The sequence below is a fragment of the Macaca thibetana genome, chromosome 9, assembly GCF_024542745.1.
Source record: "Macaca thibetana thibetana isolate TM-01 chromosome 9, ASM2454274v1, whole genome shotgun sequence".
In the NCBI taxonomy this organism is placed as follows: domain Eukaryota; kingdom Metazoa; phylum Chordata; class Mammalia; order Primates; family Cercopithecidae; genus Macaca; species Macaca thibetana.
The window spans coordinates 122,551,157-122,570,158 of NC_065586.1; the positions used below are offsets into that span (position 1 = coordinate 122,551,157).

The 19,002-nt window shown below is 43.4% G+C and overlaps 1 protein-coding gene across 6 annotated transcripts in view; it reads right to left on the reverse strand.

Moving 5' to 3' along the window:
• C9H10orf90 (chromosome 9 C10orf90 homolog) overlaps window positions 1–19,002 on the reverse strand; it is a 238,070-nt gene that overhangs the window by 58,956 nt on the left and 160,112 nt on the right. For 5 of the 6 annotated variants that reach the window (XM_050803718.1, XM_050803715.1, XM_050803719.1 and 2 more), the window contains one exon: window positions 12,452–13,580. In XM_050803718.1, the coding sequence (XP_050659675.1) occupies window positions 12,452–13,580 (1,129 nt within the window). Of the gene's footprint in view, window positions 1–11,563; window positions 11,785–12,451; window positions 13,581–19,002 lie in introns of those variants that run through there. The other variant, XM_050803720.1, reaches the window with a different exon arrangement.

Here is a 19,002-nt window from a genome sequence, read left to right on the forward strand (position 1 = left end):
AGAGTATGCTCAATTTGCTTCAATTTATATAGATCGTAGAATAGTGACAGAAAGATCAGTGGTTTCCCAGGACTGGGGGTGAAGGAAGATTGAACGCAAAAAGATTAAACCTTTTTAAGGTGACAGAAATCATCTATATCTAATTGTGGTTAGTTACATAAGCATATAAATAAAATGTGTACACTTTAATATAAGTATATTATGTCTCCAAATAGCCAATGTAAAAGGAAAAAAAAACAAACAACAGTGTACAGAACCAGGTCTTTTTTAAAATATAAAATTAAAATTTGGAGAAAGTATGATGGCAGCCAGATTCTCTCACTTCCAAACCCCTGCAGTAATGAGGTACATGAAATGCTAACCATTTACACTTAGGAGCATCTGAAAGATTCCTCATCTTTCAAATCCACAGACGGAAACAGTGGAGCTTTTGTGATTCACACAATATTCAAGTTGCGTGAGAATTTCTGGAAGGAAACAATTGTATAAGTCAGGGAAATCCTTGTATAAACAAGATACAAGCCAGAATTAAATGTGTGATTGGAATTTCCAACCAGCAGAAAAATAACAAATTATCTCATCAGTGGTCTGTGGACAACTGGCAAACCATTTAGGAAAAGCAGATTCCAAACTTACACTGTACAGGAAATATATCCAGAAGGACTACAGACTTAAATAAAAGTACAAGAGAGGCATGCGGGTTACAGAAGTCCTTTCTAAACCTGTCTGTGAAAAGACAAAGGGGAAAAGACGAAGAAGAAATCTGAATGTGAAAAATTACCAGAAACAGATATGATGCCTACATGCAAGGTGGCATCCTGGATCGGATCCTGGAACAGAAAAAGGACATCAGTAGAAAAACAGATAGAATCTGAATAAAGTCTGTAGTTTAGATAATGGTAGTGTACCAATATTAATTCCTTAGTTTATGTCAGTTGTTCTCATCTGGGACCAGTTTTGCTTCCTGGGGAACATTTGCCAGTGCCAGGAGACACTTTTGGTTGTGTACTAGGGGGAGAAGTGGAGGTACTACCAGCATCTAATGGTAGAGGCCAGGGATGTTGCCAAGCATCCTTCAGTGCAAAGGACTGCCGCCCACGATGAAGACTTATCCAGCCCACAATGTGGATAGCACCCGGGTCAAGAAACTCTGTCTCAGATAGATGTACTGTGGTTATGTAAGATGTAAATGTAAGGGGAAGCTCAGTGAAGGATGTATGTATGGAAGTGCTTTCTACTATCTCTGTAACTCTTGTTAATCCAAAATTATTTCAAAATTCAAAGTTTTAAAAATTACCATAGACAACATTAAAAAGTAAAATACAAAAGGTCATTTTCAGCAGAAGTACAAATGCAAAATATGAGAACTCTGAAGAAAACAAAGGCGACCTACAAAAGACGAAATACAGATATACAACAAACACATGAGAATCTTCAACATCTTTCTGAAAAGATGCAAATTAATAAATCATAAGTATCATTTTTCACACATCAAAATGGCATGGAGTTTTTTGTAATGGCAATATCCAATACCTGTGCATGTTTAAGGAAGCTGGTATGTACGTACAGATAGTGCCACTTGGAGTGTTATTTGGAAATCTAGATTAAAAAGTCTTAAATTTGTGTCTATTCTTTGACCAGAAGTTCTAGAAATCTGGCTTCAGAAAATCACATAAAATGCTCACATTTTTCTCTAAAGAAATTTATCAACACATTGCTACAAAAATGTAAAATGGAAACAACCTATTTAATAAGGTTTTTAAAAAGCAGTTTAAATAAAGCTATACAATGGAAGCCCAGGTAGCCATTAAACGACTAATAGGAAGTTTGTTTAACAGGTATTGGAACTTCAAAATCCATTGTTGAGAAAAATAAGCCTTCGAAAACAGTATATATTTTACATAATCCCCCTTTTTGTTTAAAAAAAAAAAAAGGAAATGAAACAAAACAAAGAAAAAGAAGTTTGTTGCATTTATGAGAGATTCCAAGTAATCTGTCTGGGACGATTTACTGAAATGTTAACCGTGATGTTCTCTCTGGGCAGTAGGATTATGGTTGATTTTCTACTTTCCTCTTTTTGCTTATTTATATTTTAAGTTTTATAACAAACATGTTTTACTTTTTTTTTTTTTTTTTTTGAGACAGAGTCTCACTGTGTCACCTAGGCTAGAGTGCAGTGGCATCATTGCAACCTCTGCCTCCCAGGTTCGTGCGATTCATCTGCCTAAGCCTCCCAAGTAGCTGGGATTACAGGTGCCCACCACCACACCTAATTTTTGTATTTTTAATAGAGATGGAATTTTGCCATATTGTCCAGGCTGGTCTCGAACTTCTGACCTCAGGTGATCCACCCAGCTCGGCCTCACAAAGTGCTGGGATTACAGGAGTGAGCAACCATGCCCGGCCGAGTGTTGTTTTTTCAATAAGAGAAAATGAAGCATTAGAAAAGCAAATGAATTGAAGAAGAAACTGATTCCATTTAAATTCCTTTCTAAGCAACATTTCAGTGAATGATATTAGACCTGAAAAGAAACCAGTTACCAGCCACGCCAACAGCCACGGTAGGCTTTGAGGCCACGAAGTTCATGAGGGTTTTGACAGTGAATTACATCAGCGTAAATTCTCCCTGACGTCTAGCATGCTGTATCTTCCAAATGCACAACACTGTGACATTCAATGGACCATCCCTCCCCAGCTCCGCTGCCTGAGGTCTAATGCTCCACTGTTCACAGTTTTTTTGGCTGTAATTTCTGAACTGCAGTGGTCCACGTGCTCTTACATGCCCAAGGATATTTATGAAGATGCAGAAGTTGTCAAAGAAACTCAAAGTCATTTGTTCACTATCTACAGAGGCCATCTGATCAAAAATGCCTAAATATGACCCACCCATATACAAAAATGGATAAGCCTCTATTTTCTTAAAACACCAGGGTCGTTCATCTGCTGAATATACACCAAAGACACTGGAAGAGTGAGTAGATTTTAAGTAAAACTACATAAGTTTCCCTTTATTTCAGCAAACTTATATATTTATAAATGGGGAAAGTAGGACAAAGCCAGGAGTGAGGTCTGCACACCAAATATCACCGTGAGAGCTCACATATTTGCAAGAGATGGGCCTCAAAGTTGACACTGAATTTTAACACACAACGAAGCACACAGTTTGTTACCCCATGGGTCAAATGCTCTGAGAAAGAAAACCTAGAGTTGTTCAGAGGATGCACAACTCTGGAAAAAAGAAAGAATTGAGTTTTTTTTTTTCCTGTGGGGCACACATAAATAGCATTGTTTAATAACATGAATGAGACACAGGCTCAGTGCAGGCTCTGGCACCACACCAAAGCACAAAGCACACCAAAGAAAACCAGTGCAGTTCTGCCAGGGACTGACTGCCATGATGTGGTCCTTGCATGCAAATGTTTCACTCAACTGAGGAAATGATTAAGGAAAACTGAATTTCTGTAGCTTCTGTCTTTAACTTCTGATTCTATAGACAACAGCCATCTAATGGACCGGTTTATATACTCCTCATCTGTCTGTGACTTTCACTGTTCCTACAAGGGCATTTATTTCAAGAATTAGATTAGGCAAGAGTAGGCATTTGAGGAACAGCTTCTAATCCTAAGTGACAAAGGTTGTGTTCCCTGCAAAGAGGACACCTGCCCTGTGCACCTGCCCCTCAGGCTCTCACAGGGACCTTAACCTTGAAGAATCTCCCCATTACCCATGAATAGCTGAGAATCAAGACACACTATAGAATGGACCTGCTTAAACTATGTTGTCAAAGTAGTTTGTTGTAAAATACAGGGATATTTTTCATAATGCTATCAGATGTTCTCAGATGGGCCTCATGCCCAAGCCCGTGGTGCTTCTGCTTGGTTACCCTGACACTCACTGTCACTCATGTAGAGACGGTTGCTCTGCAGTGTCCCAATTTAATCCTAATTTATCCCCCAAACAGAGCTCTTAACCAGGGAGGTACTGACTGAGACATGTTCATTGCAGCATTGGATGAGTGTGTTTTGGTTGGGCGCAGTGGCTCACACCTGTAATCCCAGCACTTTGGGAGGCCGAGACGAGTGGATCACTTGAAGCCAGGAGTGAGTGTGTTTTGAAAAGTACCCACCCATGTCTGATGCACCTCTCTGGTTAAGAGTATCTTTTTCATACTCTCTGATAAAACCCCTGTACCACCTAAGGTCAATAGAATGCTCCAAATATAGACTGCAGTACTTTATTTGCAGTAATGCCCTCATGGGGCTATGACCTAGCAGGGGAAATAAAAGAACATCTGATAGCAATATGAAAAATATTTCTGCATTTAACAACAAACTACTTTGACAACATAGTTTAAGAAGAATTAATGGGCTGGCTCTACCATCTTTATTTATTTCTTGTTCGCCAAAGTTAGCCATTATTGATGAAAAGAAAATCACATTTTACAGAAAATCTTAAAGCTTTGCTTTAAGATTATAAGAAAAGAGCAAAAACTCACCAAGTCAAAGGAATTAAACACATCATCGATTTCTCACTTTTTTTGTTCTATTTTGCAGGGTCATCTGTATCTAGAATACTTTTTCTTTCAGAACTCATCATGCTACTACCCCTACCTTTTTCCAAGATCCCTTCTAAATTGACTTCCTGTGAACAGCTTGGATGATACTGAGGACTAATGATAATTACAAAATGGTTTGAGTCCCCACCACGAGCCCAAGTGCTCAGCACTCTTTACGTAAATTACCTTGTAAAGGACAAGCAAGCAACTGGCGGAGTATAAATGGAGCCCCAGATGAGCCTCATTCCCAAGCCCGTGGTGCTTCTGCCAGGTTACCCTATTACTCACTGTTACTCATGTGTAAATGGCTGCTCTGCAGTGTCCTAATTTAAAAGATCAGCCCATTACCTGGTCAGCCTGCTTCAGGCTTTGAATCCATTTCTCTTAATCTATTCCTGGCAAACCTGAGTAAATGGCCCATTAATAATGACTCTCTCCTAAACACTGTAGGGACACCTCCTATTCATATAAATGGAAGAATTACTCAGAAAAAAAGAAAAAACAAAGCCATTCTCTCCACGAAGCTAGCTGGGATGGCTGACATGACCAACCTTTAGATACCATATGGACTCTTGGGAATGATCTGGAAACGGTGTTTACGATGATGAGGAAAATGACACAATCTCATCAAGACTTACCAAGAGATAAATAAAACATTCTCAGAAACCTTCAAAATATTTTTGCAACACTGCTTACATATTTTCACCTCTTTAACATTAAATGTGACCACATGAAGGATCATAAAGTTGTTCCTTGACAATACTTGATTATTCTTACCGAGTTCCTAAAGGGAAACAATATTTTGAGACATTTCCCCTGCCACCCTCCACTTCAACTTCAAACCAAGTGGGGATTCTCGTTTTCACTTTCTTTTTCATAACCTACCTCTTGGCGGTGAATCGTTCATCGCTCCTCACCCTTTCCTTGCCAGAGAGGTTTTGAATATGGGGATGGGGAAAGGTAGTTTGAGGAAGTAAACACATCAAGCACTTAAGGGGCCCTGACATAAGATTGGGCTTTTTGGGTCATCAACAAAACCCATCCTCCACCCAGCCCACAAGTCCAGGGCACCCACTCTGCAGGCCATTGCTCCATGGTTCTCTATGAGGCTTTGCTCCCAGGCTCTCTACTGGGTAAGATGAGGTCAATGCCAGAGACTCAGAGTTGAATCCTGCCCTCCAGGACTGTGCAGTGTGCAAGTATAACAACGACCTCTACGAAACAGCAAATGCATCACATTAAAAGACTGCTACCTGCCTAGCAAGGAGACCAGGTCGAGTTATGTGTCAGCATCGCAGAACCAGAGAAGAGCCCAGCGTCTGGTACCACAGCGGACACGATCAATGTCAGGTGAGCAAGAGGAGGTTGTCTGGGTGCTGGCAGGAGGTGCCAGGGCCATGCCCACTGAGTCACAATGAGTGGCACAGGAGCACCTGTTCTTGCTGCTGATGGGAAAGGTGGCAGGCAAGCTGGAGGCCAAGGTCGAACTGCAGTGGGCACCTGCTCTTACGGGACAGGAAGAGAGTCAGAGTGAGACGGGATGGTATTGGTTAGAAAAGGTGAAGAGTAAACAGTACAAGGAGGCCAACAACTCTTCCCTTTGACTCTGAGCGTTGCTCCTTCACCATGTTCTAAGAATCGACCTGAGAAGCAGGCTTGTCTGACAGCTCCTGTGGCAGAAAACCACAGGCCCAAAAAATGTATAAATTAACAAGCAAGGAAAGAAGAAAACACAAGATGATCTTGTCCACCTCTCTTATTCCACAGATGAAAAAAACAGAGACCTTGCAGGCAAGGGACCTGCCCAAAGTCACCCAGAGGGCCTGCCCTGGAGCAGGGGGGTCACACACTTCTTCAGAAAAGGCCCAGACAGTAAAAATGTTAGGCTTTGTGGGCCATAAGGTCTCTGTCCCAACTATTCAACTTTGTTGTTGCAGTGTGAAAGCAGTCACAGAACAATGCATAAATAAATTGGCATGGCTCTGTCTCAATACAACTATTTACAAAAACAGGCACCAGGCTGAACTTGGAGTCCCGGTGGTTTGCTCATGCCTGCCGTAGAGCTGCTGCTAAATACCGGGGGCTGAGTTCTTGTCTATTCATCAGCTGATTCTAAGACTCTCTGGCTTATCTTGCTGTTAACAATGAAACAAAACAAAAAAACTCATTCTGCTCAATTCTTCTGGTTTCCCTAAAGGTAAGAAAAGACTATTGTAAGATTGTTTACCTGCTTCTCAACCCTGTACCCACTTCATTAGGAAGAACTGTGTAGTTGTGATGTGAATGTCCGCCAGCCAGCAGCAGAAAAGTGGGGAAGCTCTGCAGGGTAGAGGCAGCCCCAGAAAACCAGGAGGGCGTTAGGCACACCTGCAGTCACTTGGATTCAGCGTGGGACTGCCACATCATCTAATCCATTGGCAAACCTTATTGATTTACCTTGAACACATAGCCCCAGAATCTGACCACTTTTCAATACCTTCACTACTGCTACCCTGTCCAAGTCACTACTCCCACTCCTGGACAATTATCCAATATATATTTGCTGAATGAACAAACATCAAGAGCGAGAGAGTAGAATTATGCACTAGCCTCCTCATACAGGTGCTAAGGCCTATAGCGCTCACCACCAATCCCCTGCCCCGGGTCTAGCCTAGCAAGATCCTTGACTTATTTTAGAGCATTATGGAATGACAGAGTGGAAAACACAGACTGAATGGCAGAATGGCCAGCTGTGATGGACACTGCATTATACTGCTCAGATCTCCCTTCAGGAAAGAAGAGCTTCTTCCCCCAGCTGCTGGAAGTCCTATAGGAAGAGTGCCCTCGGCGATCCACCCTATAGGAATTGGCTGACTGAAGAGAGCTCCCTCACCCAAGGTCACATACCTTCCTGGGAAATATAAGGGCCCAGTCCCCTTACAGAAACTCAGAATAACCTTGAAGGCCTATCCTAGATTCAGAGTTCCCTAAGTGGCTGGCAGAGGCCTTGCTTATGACTGCACCACAGAACACCTTCTCCCTCTGCCCAGTCCTGCTTCGCTTCCTGGATGTTGTATCCCAGAACACTCCCCAGTAAATACCCTGACCATTCATCTCCACCTCAGAGTCTGATTTCTAGAGAATCTAATATGCAATACTGGGAAACAGAGTAAAGTTTACCTTAGGGGATGGATTTAGTTGAATACTAGACCAGAAGTCAGTAAATTATAGACTGCAGGTCAAATCTGGCCCACTTCTTGTTAGTGTAAATAAAGTTTTATTGGCAACAGCCACACTTACGTATTTATGCATTGTCGATGGCTGATTTTGCACTACAACAGCAAGTTGTCTCCTGCTGTGCCCTTCTCAGTGACAGCCCCAGGCAGAGTAGCAGTTAAGGTGGTGGTGACTCAATGGCAGGCCTCATCTCCACTGCCACTATCAAAGGTGGTATCTGAAGACTGAGTTGTTAGTTGAGTAGTTGCTACAGAAACCATACGGCCCGTGAAGCCAAACACACATTCTCCCAATCTGGCCCTTCACAAAAAAAGGGAAAAAGAAAAGGTTGCTGATCCCAATTATAGATCATTAAAGAAAAAAAAAATCACATTTGTAAAATATCTTCTGGTTCCTCTAGTAAAAAGTCTTCATGGGATGAGAGTGGGAGTCTAATGCAGGCTTCTCTCCTCCAAGTAGGCTTGGTTTATGTGTGCATGGTTTGTTATCTTCCCTCGAGTGGTGTAAGTGAGATAAACCTCTCCCGCTATCAATGTGGCAGTACCGTACCATCTAAGTGCGAGTAGGCACAGAGCTCATTTGGAGACCTGGCAGGGATTTCTGCCTTCTAGTCATCCACATCTTTATTCACTAGTGATGCTAAACTCCACTGAGGACATCTCAGACCAACGCCACCAAAGCCTGTGCACTGACTGAAGGAGTTGCAACATGGGTCCACCATAGAACGTGAACGCAAAGAGGTGTGGACAGTGTATTCACTAATCTTTCCTTCAGTAGCATCTACCATCATTGGAAGATTTTGCTCCCTCTACTCGGATATCTCAGAAATGGAGAAAAGCTTCAGATTTAAGCCACAGATGCACAATAAAATTGGCAGGAAGAAATGTGTCTAAGTCAATAGTGAGTCAGGCATGCACATCCGGTGAGTTGGGAACCATTTGGGTTAACATGGTATATTTCACAGACCACCACAAAGAACTGGATTTCAGGCTGAGGAGGATTTCTGAGCCAATACATTTTAACTGTATCAAATAATATGGCTTATTACATTTTTTCATAAATTAACTTGCAGTTCACTCTCCTAATAGTCTACCGCGGTAACTGGCAACCAAATACTAGTATTACTCCAGACGTTCACAAGCAGCAGCCTTCAGATACCACCTTTGATAGTGGCAGTGGAGGTGGGGCCTGCCACTGAGTCACCACCGTCTTAATTGCCCTGCCTGGGGCTGTCACTGAGAAGGGAACAGCAGGAGACTAGTACACAGCTCTAGCACCAACTGGTCACGTGGACTTGGGCAAATCATTTATTCTTCAAGCCTCATTTGTGTTGTCTGAAAAATAAGGATAATGATACTCTTTACAGATGGTTTGAATGACTCAAAATAATGGATGCAGCCCAGGGCCTGGCGCCTAGGACTTCTACAACATATGTTGTGGTTATGAATAAGATGATGATGATGAAGATGATGATGGTGATGATGACAAGAATGGGGATTAAATTTTTTTATGATAGATGTGAAGATTTGTCCAATGCCCACCTACATGGTGCTATCCAAATGCTTACCAACAGTAGAGATGTAAAGACAAAATATACAGGGACCGAGGAGATGAGCAAAGAGAGAACCAATTCCTTAACCTTCAGCCCGAGACGAGAGCAGGTGCCCACACGTCTATTGGAATGCTATGTCTCAGTAGACACAGCTATTTGAATTGCATGACGTGCTTGTGTCTCATTTTTCCTAATCTGATCTTTTGGGTGCATATCCTGGAGGCTCAATCATGAATACAATTTGTAGAGCTTTCTGTCCAATGACATAATGACTAGAACTAAAATTGCTTTGCCTCTGTTTGTAGAATCTCCCAGGCTGCACCCACCAAGCAGCTGAATGTCAGTAAGCCAGCCAACAGAAGATCCTGCTCATGAGGTATTTTGGAATCCTTCAGATAAAAAGAATCAGATTCAATAACTATGAAGTATGAAGACTGCTAATAGCATGTGTAACCACAGGAGGCTGTCAAGAATGTCTCAGATAGGATTCCAGTTCCAGACAGGAAAATATAAACAGTTCCTCTGAGTTTTAATGAGCACTGCTGCAGTCTGAAATCTCTTGCATTATGGCTAAAAGGTATTGTTGAAACTGAAGATCAGCAAGCTCACCCTCCAAACATCGTGCACATTGTGTGAGGATAGCCTGTGGTCATTAAAGTCAATAAGCTGTGCTGGTAAATTTCAGGCCAGAATTCTACAGCATGGACAGATGTGCTTTCTTGTCACCTGAGAAGAAATAGAGTCCACTGGAAATTAGTTTCTGAGTGAGGGAGCACACAGCCAGGGGTACACGTGTAGGTGAGGGTGTGCATTTGTAGGCATCCGAGGCAAGTGCCCCACTGTGCACCCCAGGGCTCGGTGGCTTTGGACTTTGCGGCTGAAGGGCTCAGAATCACATGGAGCCTCTTTTCTTTGCAGAGTCCACTTTAGGCAAATAGAGCTGAAATTTTTTGAAGCTTGATAGGATCTCGAAAAACATCCAATCTAACCGCTGCTCTAGTTACCCAGATGAGGAGTTCAGAGAGTGTCACTCCTCCACATACACTGAGCTAGAAATAACAGATCAGCAACTCTACAAAAAGGTGTTCCAAATGTGGTATATATACACCATGGACTACTACTCAGCCATTAGAAGGAATGAAATCATGTCTTATGCAGCAACTTGGTTAAAGCTGGAGGCTATTATTCTCAGTGAAGTAACATAGGAATGGAAAGCCAAAAACTGTATGTTCTCATAAGCGGCAGCTAAGCTATGAGTATGCAAAGGCATACAGAGTGATATGATGGGTTTAGAAACTCAGAAAAGAGAGGGCGAGAGGTGGGCCTAGGGATTTAAAAAAAACACATCAGGTGCAATATACACTACTTGGGTGACGGGTGCACTAAAATCTCAGAATTCACCACTGTATAATTCATCCATGTAACCAAAAACCACTTGTACCCCCAAAGCTACTGAAATTATTAAAAAGGTATTCAAGTCTCCCCTAGTCTCTGTGACTATCTCTTTCCTCAAATGGTAGAATGAAGCCTCATGGCTTAAAGCCACTCGCGAATCTCTGGGATATGTGCTTTTTCTGGGGAATGTTGGCCCATAGGATGTAGAATGAATTTACACTACTTGCCTAAGATAATCCCTTACAGGAGTAGTCATTTCACAAAATCACAATAAAAAATCTTCTCTGCACCACCAAAGCCAAAAAGTAAGTTGGGGGAAGTTTCCACACTCTTGTTGCCCTCCTCTGAGATGAGTGTTTGAGATCTGGCTCTTATTATTTGTGGAGAGCCTCTGGTGAAAAGTACTATAAATCCAAATTATTATTTCACACCATGAAACGTGGTTTAAAAAATGAGAATGTGCTTTAACTGGGGTAACACACAACAATGCAGTGGTATATTTCTGGAATCATCATCAATAAGGAAGATGAAGTGCTTAGCTTGAGCAATCTCTTTAAATACTAAAGTGGGATTTATCTTTGGAACACTGGTAGCTGCTTATGTTGTCCTTCTTGTAATAAGTCTATAAGACATGCGTTTCAATGGTTTAATCAATCTGAAAGCCATATCAAAATTGCCTTAAAAATCTCTGTGCATTAAATATATATATACTTGTTAACATTAATTACATCATTTAACATTTCTATACACATTATAACTTTAAATGTTTTAGTCATTTTTATTAACAAAGCTTTAATGAACCAAAGTTGTACTGTAAAATTATTATGCACATTCTGCATTTTCAATTGTATACTAATATCTTTAAATACCTTTTTCCAAATAGAAATTCAGTAATTCATAAACCAGAGCCTCTTGTAGAAAGTAAAAAGTTGAAAATCAGAAGTTTACACACAGAAAGAAAGAAATCTGGCCTCTTTCCTCCAAAAAATGCCTGCTTTCCTCTTTTGATTTCCCAAGAAAGGTAAAGAGTCCTCAGGGCAGCCCACCTTGGGAATTCTGCCCGACCCTGGAAATGGCAGAAACAGCAACAAATCCTGGCCGAGATGCCCCAGAAGACACAACCAGGGGGACAGAAAATTGCTGCTGCTGCTACTATTTGGCACAGAGAATCCCTGACTTGCCTAATTTAGAAAATGTCCTATAATTACTATACACGCACACACATACACATTCACATGCACACATTCACACATACACACTCCATTATGAAGCTTTGCAGTCTAGCTTTTATATCAATGAGGCTAACTTGAAAAGCAAAAAGTACAGAAATCTGGACACTTCCAAATACGCAGATGTTTGGCGAGAGAGATGAAACATCTGGGGGCGAATGGCATTTCATTCTTCTCACCCTCTTTTGGAAAGCAGTTTGGGCATGTTGTAAATTAACTTCCTTTGGAGGCTATCATTTCCTTCTCATTACATATGGTCTGGAACTATTGGGAACAAGAATTAGACAGAAGGCCTCTTACAATCTACAAAAGTGTCAACTAAAAAAATCTATCCAATCAGACATCGATGCTGAGCTATCAGTTGTCAACTATGTGCAGAGCAGATCACTGCAAGTCTACTGAGAAATGGCTCTTAGAGTAAGTTTTGTATAAGAAACTCACTCAACAGCACCTTGCTAGGACATTTACACAGGTCACCCTCCTGCAGATGCACGCACCACTCACCTGCCCTGTAACTCCAGCCAGGAATGTGAATGGACAGTTGGTTGGCATGACCGCTGGCATGACAATGAGTTGCATGATCCTTTTCCCCTTTTCTTACAGTGACCTGGTTAGCTCCCACATTTGCCAATTCTGTGTTTTCCAATGGAAAAGAACCACTCCAAGGACATGCGCCGGTCCCCAAATGCACCCGCCCCAACGATGGGGTTTCCTTCAAGTGACTTTCTTGTAAACCTGGGTTCCAGCGCTGGCCTACGAGGTCCTGGTCTCCCTCCACGAGCTCCTGCTTCAGGGCTCCGCTTATTGGCTCCCTGTTCACTAGGCCATCTACTCCATCTGCTGTCAATCTGTGGGAACTACAACTGAGGTTGAGCGACAGGACGGATCTGTGCATTTTGGGGCCGGCAATTTGAGGTGGCTCAATGGGGACGGAGAGAGACTTGTCTACATAATAGATTGAATTTGGACACTGCTGAGACACCCTGAGGTGGACACAGGAACTGAACACCAGCGGGCTCTTTCCTGACAGTGGGGTGTCTGGAGAAAAACTGGTCCCTTTGTCATCCACATGGGTGACCCAGTACTTGCGTCTCTCACACAACCCTGTGTGGGCCTCGGGAACCTTCAGCCGCACCACGGAGCTGTTTCCGGAGAACTCTGTGCAGGCAAAAGATCTCTGATGCCGACCTGGATGGGCGCCATTGGCCAGAGCTGGGGGCGCCTGGAACAGTGTGTCCTCAGCCCTGCACTTGGGGCACAGAGAGTCCCCAACAGTCCCCCACAGCAGGGCGCTGGCTGGGGGGCCCACGCGTCTGGCCGTGATGGTGATGGATGCAAACCCTCTGCGGGGACCCCCACAGTGGCTCTCCTCTTTGGGTGGCAGCTCTGTCTCAGGTCCTCGCTCATCTGACGGTGCTGGGATTCCTAATCTGCCCGGAAGTAACGCAAATGCCCTGTGAATGTTGACTCCGCTGCGATTAGCCAGAGATTGCTTGGTGTGATGCGCACGAGCCTGACCAATCGTACAAGGCAGGGGCAAGGAGGCCCTGTTTTCTCTCAGCTTATTCTCATCAATCATCTGGGAGATGACTAAGGATGAAATCATTTTTGTGTTTTGTGATGCCAGGGTCTCCTGCAAATAGAAAAAGATTCCAATTATTCAAGCAGTCTGTTGAAACACAGACAGTAAACTCTCTTTCAAGGGCCACCAGGATGCTGGAGCACTTGGTTCATAACACTCAGATGTCTTGTCCAAGGCTTTTTACTGTACACCTGATGCTCAGAGATGTCAGGAAAGGCAGGAAAACTAGATGTTTATGACAAGTTACATGTTCTGGAAACATTGGCCTGAGTCATGAATTGGTTTTCTCTGCTGGGCATCTATTCTTAATTTATCTAATGATGTCTCAACGGGAATCATCTAATTCTGATAACCACCTCCACCAAGCCCAGGAGCCCCCAAATACAGGCTCGCATCCTCAATGGAGAGGAAAGACAGAATTCTGGAGGTGGTCTGGAATTTGGGGCCGCAGGTTCATGTGGGAGGTAAGTCAGCACTCCTGAAAAGAAACAGCAATGGTGGTTACCAGGAGGCCTCTCCCTACCTTGGTCCTTTGCAGTCCTCCACATTTGCCGATTTAGACTCTAATTCAGTTGCTTCCTGCTGCTTGGCATCATGGAAGTCAAGATCCAGAGAGCAAAACAATAGAAATCAAATGCCCAGACAGGCATGGTGGCTCACGCCTGTAATCCCAGCACTGTGGGAGGCCGAGGCGGGCAGATCACCTAAGGCTGGGAGTTTGAGACCAGCCTGACCAACATGGAAGAACCCCAACTCTACTAAAATACAAATTTAGCCGGGCGTGGTGGCACATGCCTGTAATCCCAGCTATTCAGGAGGCTGAGGCAGGAAAATCGCTTGAACCCGGGAGGCGGAAGTTGCGGTGAGCTGAGATTGCGTCATTGCACTCCAGCCTGGGCAACAAGAGAAACTCTGTCTCACACACACACACACATTAAAAAAAAAAAAAAAAAATCAAATGCCCACGTTTGCCCAGACCAACACTATGGCAATCAGTTGATTTCACCTATCAGAATTGGGGGATGGGGACACTGGACCAAGGCACAGGTAGCTTTGCTGTATTTCAATGATCGGTTGCATGAGTTTTTGTCCAATATTTTTAAATGACCAAGGTGTTTCATTTTTCCTAATCAGCAGATTGTCCTAATGGTAAATTGCTCATGTAAATTCCAAAAGAGTGTGCTATGATTTTTAACAAAGCATCTAACCAGGTCTGTACTCATTTGTTTCTATTATGGTTATGTATGAAGCACTACAAAATACAACATGGAAAATGGACTACACCCCAGCACTTAGTGAAGGCTAACAGGGTCCTGGCCTCCGTTTAGACATTCATTACGGTACATGCTTACAATGAATCCTTGCATAGAACTGCACAGGATCTGGAATGATGTATGTATCCACTAAACTCCCACTGCTTGCAGATAATCTTTGCTTTGGGGGCCTGAGGACATAACTAGATGCCCAACAATTGCCACAGCAGCTCCCAAATCCCAACATGCAGAGAATGGCCTGGGATGTTACAAGTACAGGTTCCCCAGGCCCCGAGACTGATTCTGTAGGTTGTGGGTGGCACCCAGGCATTTGCATTTCAACTGATATCCCAGTGATTCTGATGTAGGTGATCTGGGTCGCATACTTTGAGAAACACAGACAAGTTGTGAGGCTGCTGGTCTTCTCAAGACAACACATTTTGGAGAGGAAGGGCCTGTGTATGTTGGAAGCAGGGTCTTTGCTCATTCCAAGAGGTGACAGCAAGCACAGTAGCATTTTTATTTTCTTCAGGGCAGGACTAATGTTTGCTGACTCAAATAACTGCATGTTTCCCACTAGCTGGACATTTGGCATGGCAAGTCCACATGGCTGCAGGAGGGCCAGTGTGTGATCGTAGCTGCCTGAGGGGCTCTGTATCCTTAGAGTCAGGCATGAGAAGACGGTTGGCTTGTTTTGCATGACAATCTCCATCACATTATATGTGGTTTTTTTAAAAAAAGATACATAGGAAGTTGTACATTCAAAAGATACCCAGAGATGAGCAACAAAGAAGAAATAGGCAGGAGAGTCATTTTAAAATTTACTTCATTTAAAAATAAATCAAAATATCCCTGGCTACTTTTTTTCCAAAAAAAAAAAAACGGTCAATGTAGTAGCACTGAGTCATGAAAGGGGACATTCAGCCCTCTCTTTTAGCCCAACGGCTGCTTCACACTTCCAGATCATATCATGCGTTGCTTCCCTGAGGCTAGCTCTGCTGGAACTCCTGTCAAGTGGGGCTTCCTCTCTAGTAGTTGTCAGCCCAGGGTTCATCAGTCACCTGGGAACTTGTCCAAACCCTAATGCCCAGGCCTCATTCCCAGACAATTACATTGGAATTCCTGGGCAGGCAGGCCCAGGCATCAGTGTTCTTAGAGCTTCCAGTGAGATTCCAGCCTGCAGCCCCAACACTTCTGTGGCACCCTGAATCCCTTCCACTTGTACCACTTTTTATGGATGTAGTTTACATACAAGAAAACTGAAATGCACCTGGTGCCTATTTCACTTGGTACACAGTCCCTCCCATTTTAGTTAAATTTAGTTCTGATCATAATTGTTCTTGTGTACCCTACGAGGAGTGCAATCATACCCAGTAGGAACTCCTTTGACACTGCTCTTTGAAGAAAAAAAAAAAAAAAGACCCACTTTGGAAACTGCAGTGTAGGTCTTATTTTATAGGGCAATGTTTCCCAAAGTTTGTGCCAGGGACTGCCTGCATAGAAACCACCTAGAGTGAGTGAGTGAGTGAGAGACAGAGAGAGAGAGAGAGAGAGATGGTGTGTGTGTGTGTGTGTGTATGTGTGTGTGTGTGTGCTGATGGGGAGGACATGTTAAAAATGTAGATTTCTAGACCTCTCCCTCCTTGGACCTAGGTTGCTCAGGATCTATGGGATAAAGCCTAGAATTTGTGTCTTTCACCAGCTCCCAGGTGATTCTTCTGCATGGATATGGTGGGAAGGATGCCAGCCTAGGACTCAGGCCAGCTGGGGTCTAGCGTGAGCCGGGACTCCCATACTGGCTACAGGACCTTGGACAGGGCCTTTGGCTGTCACAGCTGCTAAGCAAGGAGAAAACAGGGGTGATTCTTGGGGGGGAGTCCTCCAGGCTTCCCCGTACTGTGGTCTCCACTATCAAGAGAGTACCTATTCTTCAGGCTCAGGACACCATGACACCCGTGAGCTTGGCATCAACAAGGGGTGTGTTGCTGGGAATGGGTGAATGTCATCTCACCCTGGAACGACAGGAATGGGAAATACCTGACGCTGGCTACACGTCTGGACTGAGCCCTGAAGCCACAGTCAGAGCCCAGGGCCGTGCATACTGAGGGATGCCCCCAGGCTGTGCTGAGGGGCTGCAGGCCTGTACGTCCCTCCAGAAGATCCTAGCAGCCCAGAGGACGGGATAAGGAATTAGCCACCGTTTCATTAAGTGGGGCCTGGCAAGTGTGACCGTGATGTTTTGACTCTATGAGATGTGAATGGATGCGGGAAGAGCAATCATGAACGGCATGAATTTGAACTTATTTCTGAAGCTCTGGAGTCACTCAGGATGTCAAGGTGACACTGCTCCTGAGGGACAAATACTGATGAATGCCCAGTTCCAAAGAAAAATCGATTTGCCCTCTCAAGATACCAATGTGTGATGTAATTCTCTGGTACTCTTCCCATGACCCAGCAGAAACGAGTGGATATCCGACATAATCCAACCTACAGAGGAGTGAGGGGTGTTCACATCAAAGCGATACCATATTTCAGTGGACTTTACAATGGAATGCATTTGAGTTTACCTGAATTACATAAACAGAAATGACTCATTGTATATCCAATACATTGAAATTTTGCTGATAGAAATGTAGAAGTCATGTAATTTTTTAGGTGCAATTCTATTATTCATAACATACAGTCATGGTCAAACTCTTTAACTGTGCATTCCATGTATTTATTTGTGCACCTACTATGTGCCAAGTGCTGCATTCTCCCAGTGTGTAGTCTCAGCTTTGACAAAAGTCCCCAAACAACAAACTGGGAGATATTGAAAAGGAAACACTGGATGACTCTTTGCTCTTTAATACACAGGACACTCTTGTTTGGGAAGTTCTGTGTATTAAACGCTGCTCTCAGTGAGACCCATTAAATGATTGAAGATAAGGTCCAACCTCTTAAAAATCTATGTGAGTTTGCCAGGGCTACCATAGCACCAAAGTACCACACACTGCGTGACTTAAACAACTGAACTGCTTTTCTCAGTTCTAGGAGCTGGGAGTCTGAGATCAAGGTGTCACAGGGCTGGTTTCTTCTGAAAGAAGCTCCTTGGCTTGTAGACGGCCATCTTCTTCCGGCATCTTCACATGGTCCTCCCTCTGTCCTCTGCCCCCATGTGTGGGTCCTAATCTTTTCTTCTTATAAGGACACCAGTCAGATTGGATTAGGACCCACTCTAATGACCTCACTTAACCTTAATCACTTCTTTGAAAGATGCTACCTCCCAACGCAGTCACATTCTGAGAAAGCAGAGGATAGGACTTCAACATATAAATTTAGTGGGGGTTGGGGGGACACGATTCAGCCCCTAACACATCATTTTGTGTTGCATTCCTCTTCTGGGTCTCGGAAACCAAGAAGGGGATGAGATGGGGGGTTATTTAATGTTCCTAAATCAGCCAACTACTTTTAAAACTGGGCAAATTTTCTCTAGAGAGTAATTACCTCCTTTATGCCAAATATCTTCTCAAATTAAGCTATTTCAGGGTGACATTCCATCCTCCTTTCTACTGGGTTAACTAAACATGTCTTTACAAAGAGATTCCTTTCATCTAAAATAAAATTCACTGACATCAGATTTGATTTAAAAGGAGGATGAAAATCATCTCATATTTACGGTAGAACGTTCGTGTTGGAGAGAGGTCAGATACGTGGCTGGGTTTTGTCTCGGTTTGGTGAACCATCCATTTCCTGACCAGCACCACACAACGCATTTTTCACATTTTCTTTCCCAGAGATGCTGCTTTAAGACATTGATTTCTCTTAAATGTTTCAAAGATGATTTTGTAGTGCTGGTAACTGTTTTCACAGTTTCATGCTTTTACGGACTGTTTTTAACTTTATATTTATGCCTTGAGGTATTTCTAAGAAGGGCGTAATTTCATAAATTGAAGCCAGAAAGAGTCAAGTAGCAGATGATCAGAGGAATCGGCTCTTAAGCCACTGGAGTGACGATACCTCCATTCCTGTAGCAATTTATTTCTCCAAAGAGTAAGCCTCTCCTCCCATCTCTACCTTGAAACCTGAATTTTTCCCCATCGCTGCTCTGCAACCTGTGCTGGACTTGCCCGAAGATTCTTTGGCTGCAGCTTCCCACAGAAGACTCTGCAGTCCTCTCCGCATTTGCTGCAAACCTGCCTTCCTCCTTTGAGTTGATCTGGAGCCACGGTCACTGTCAG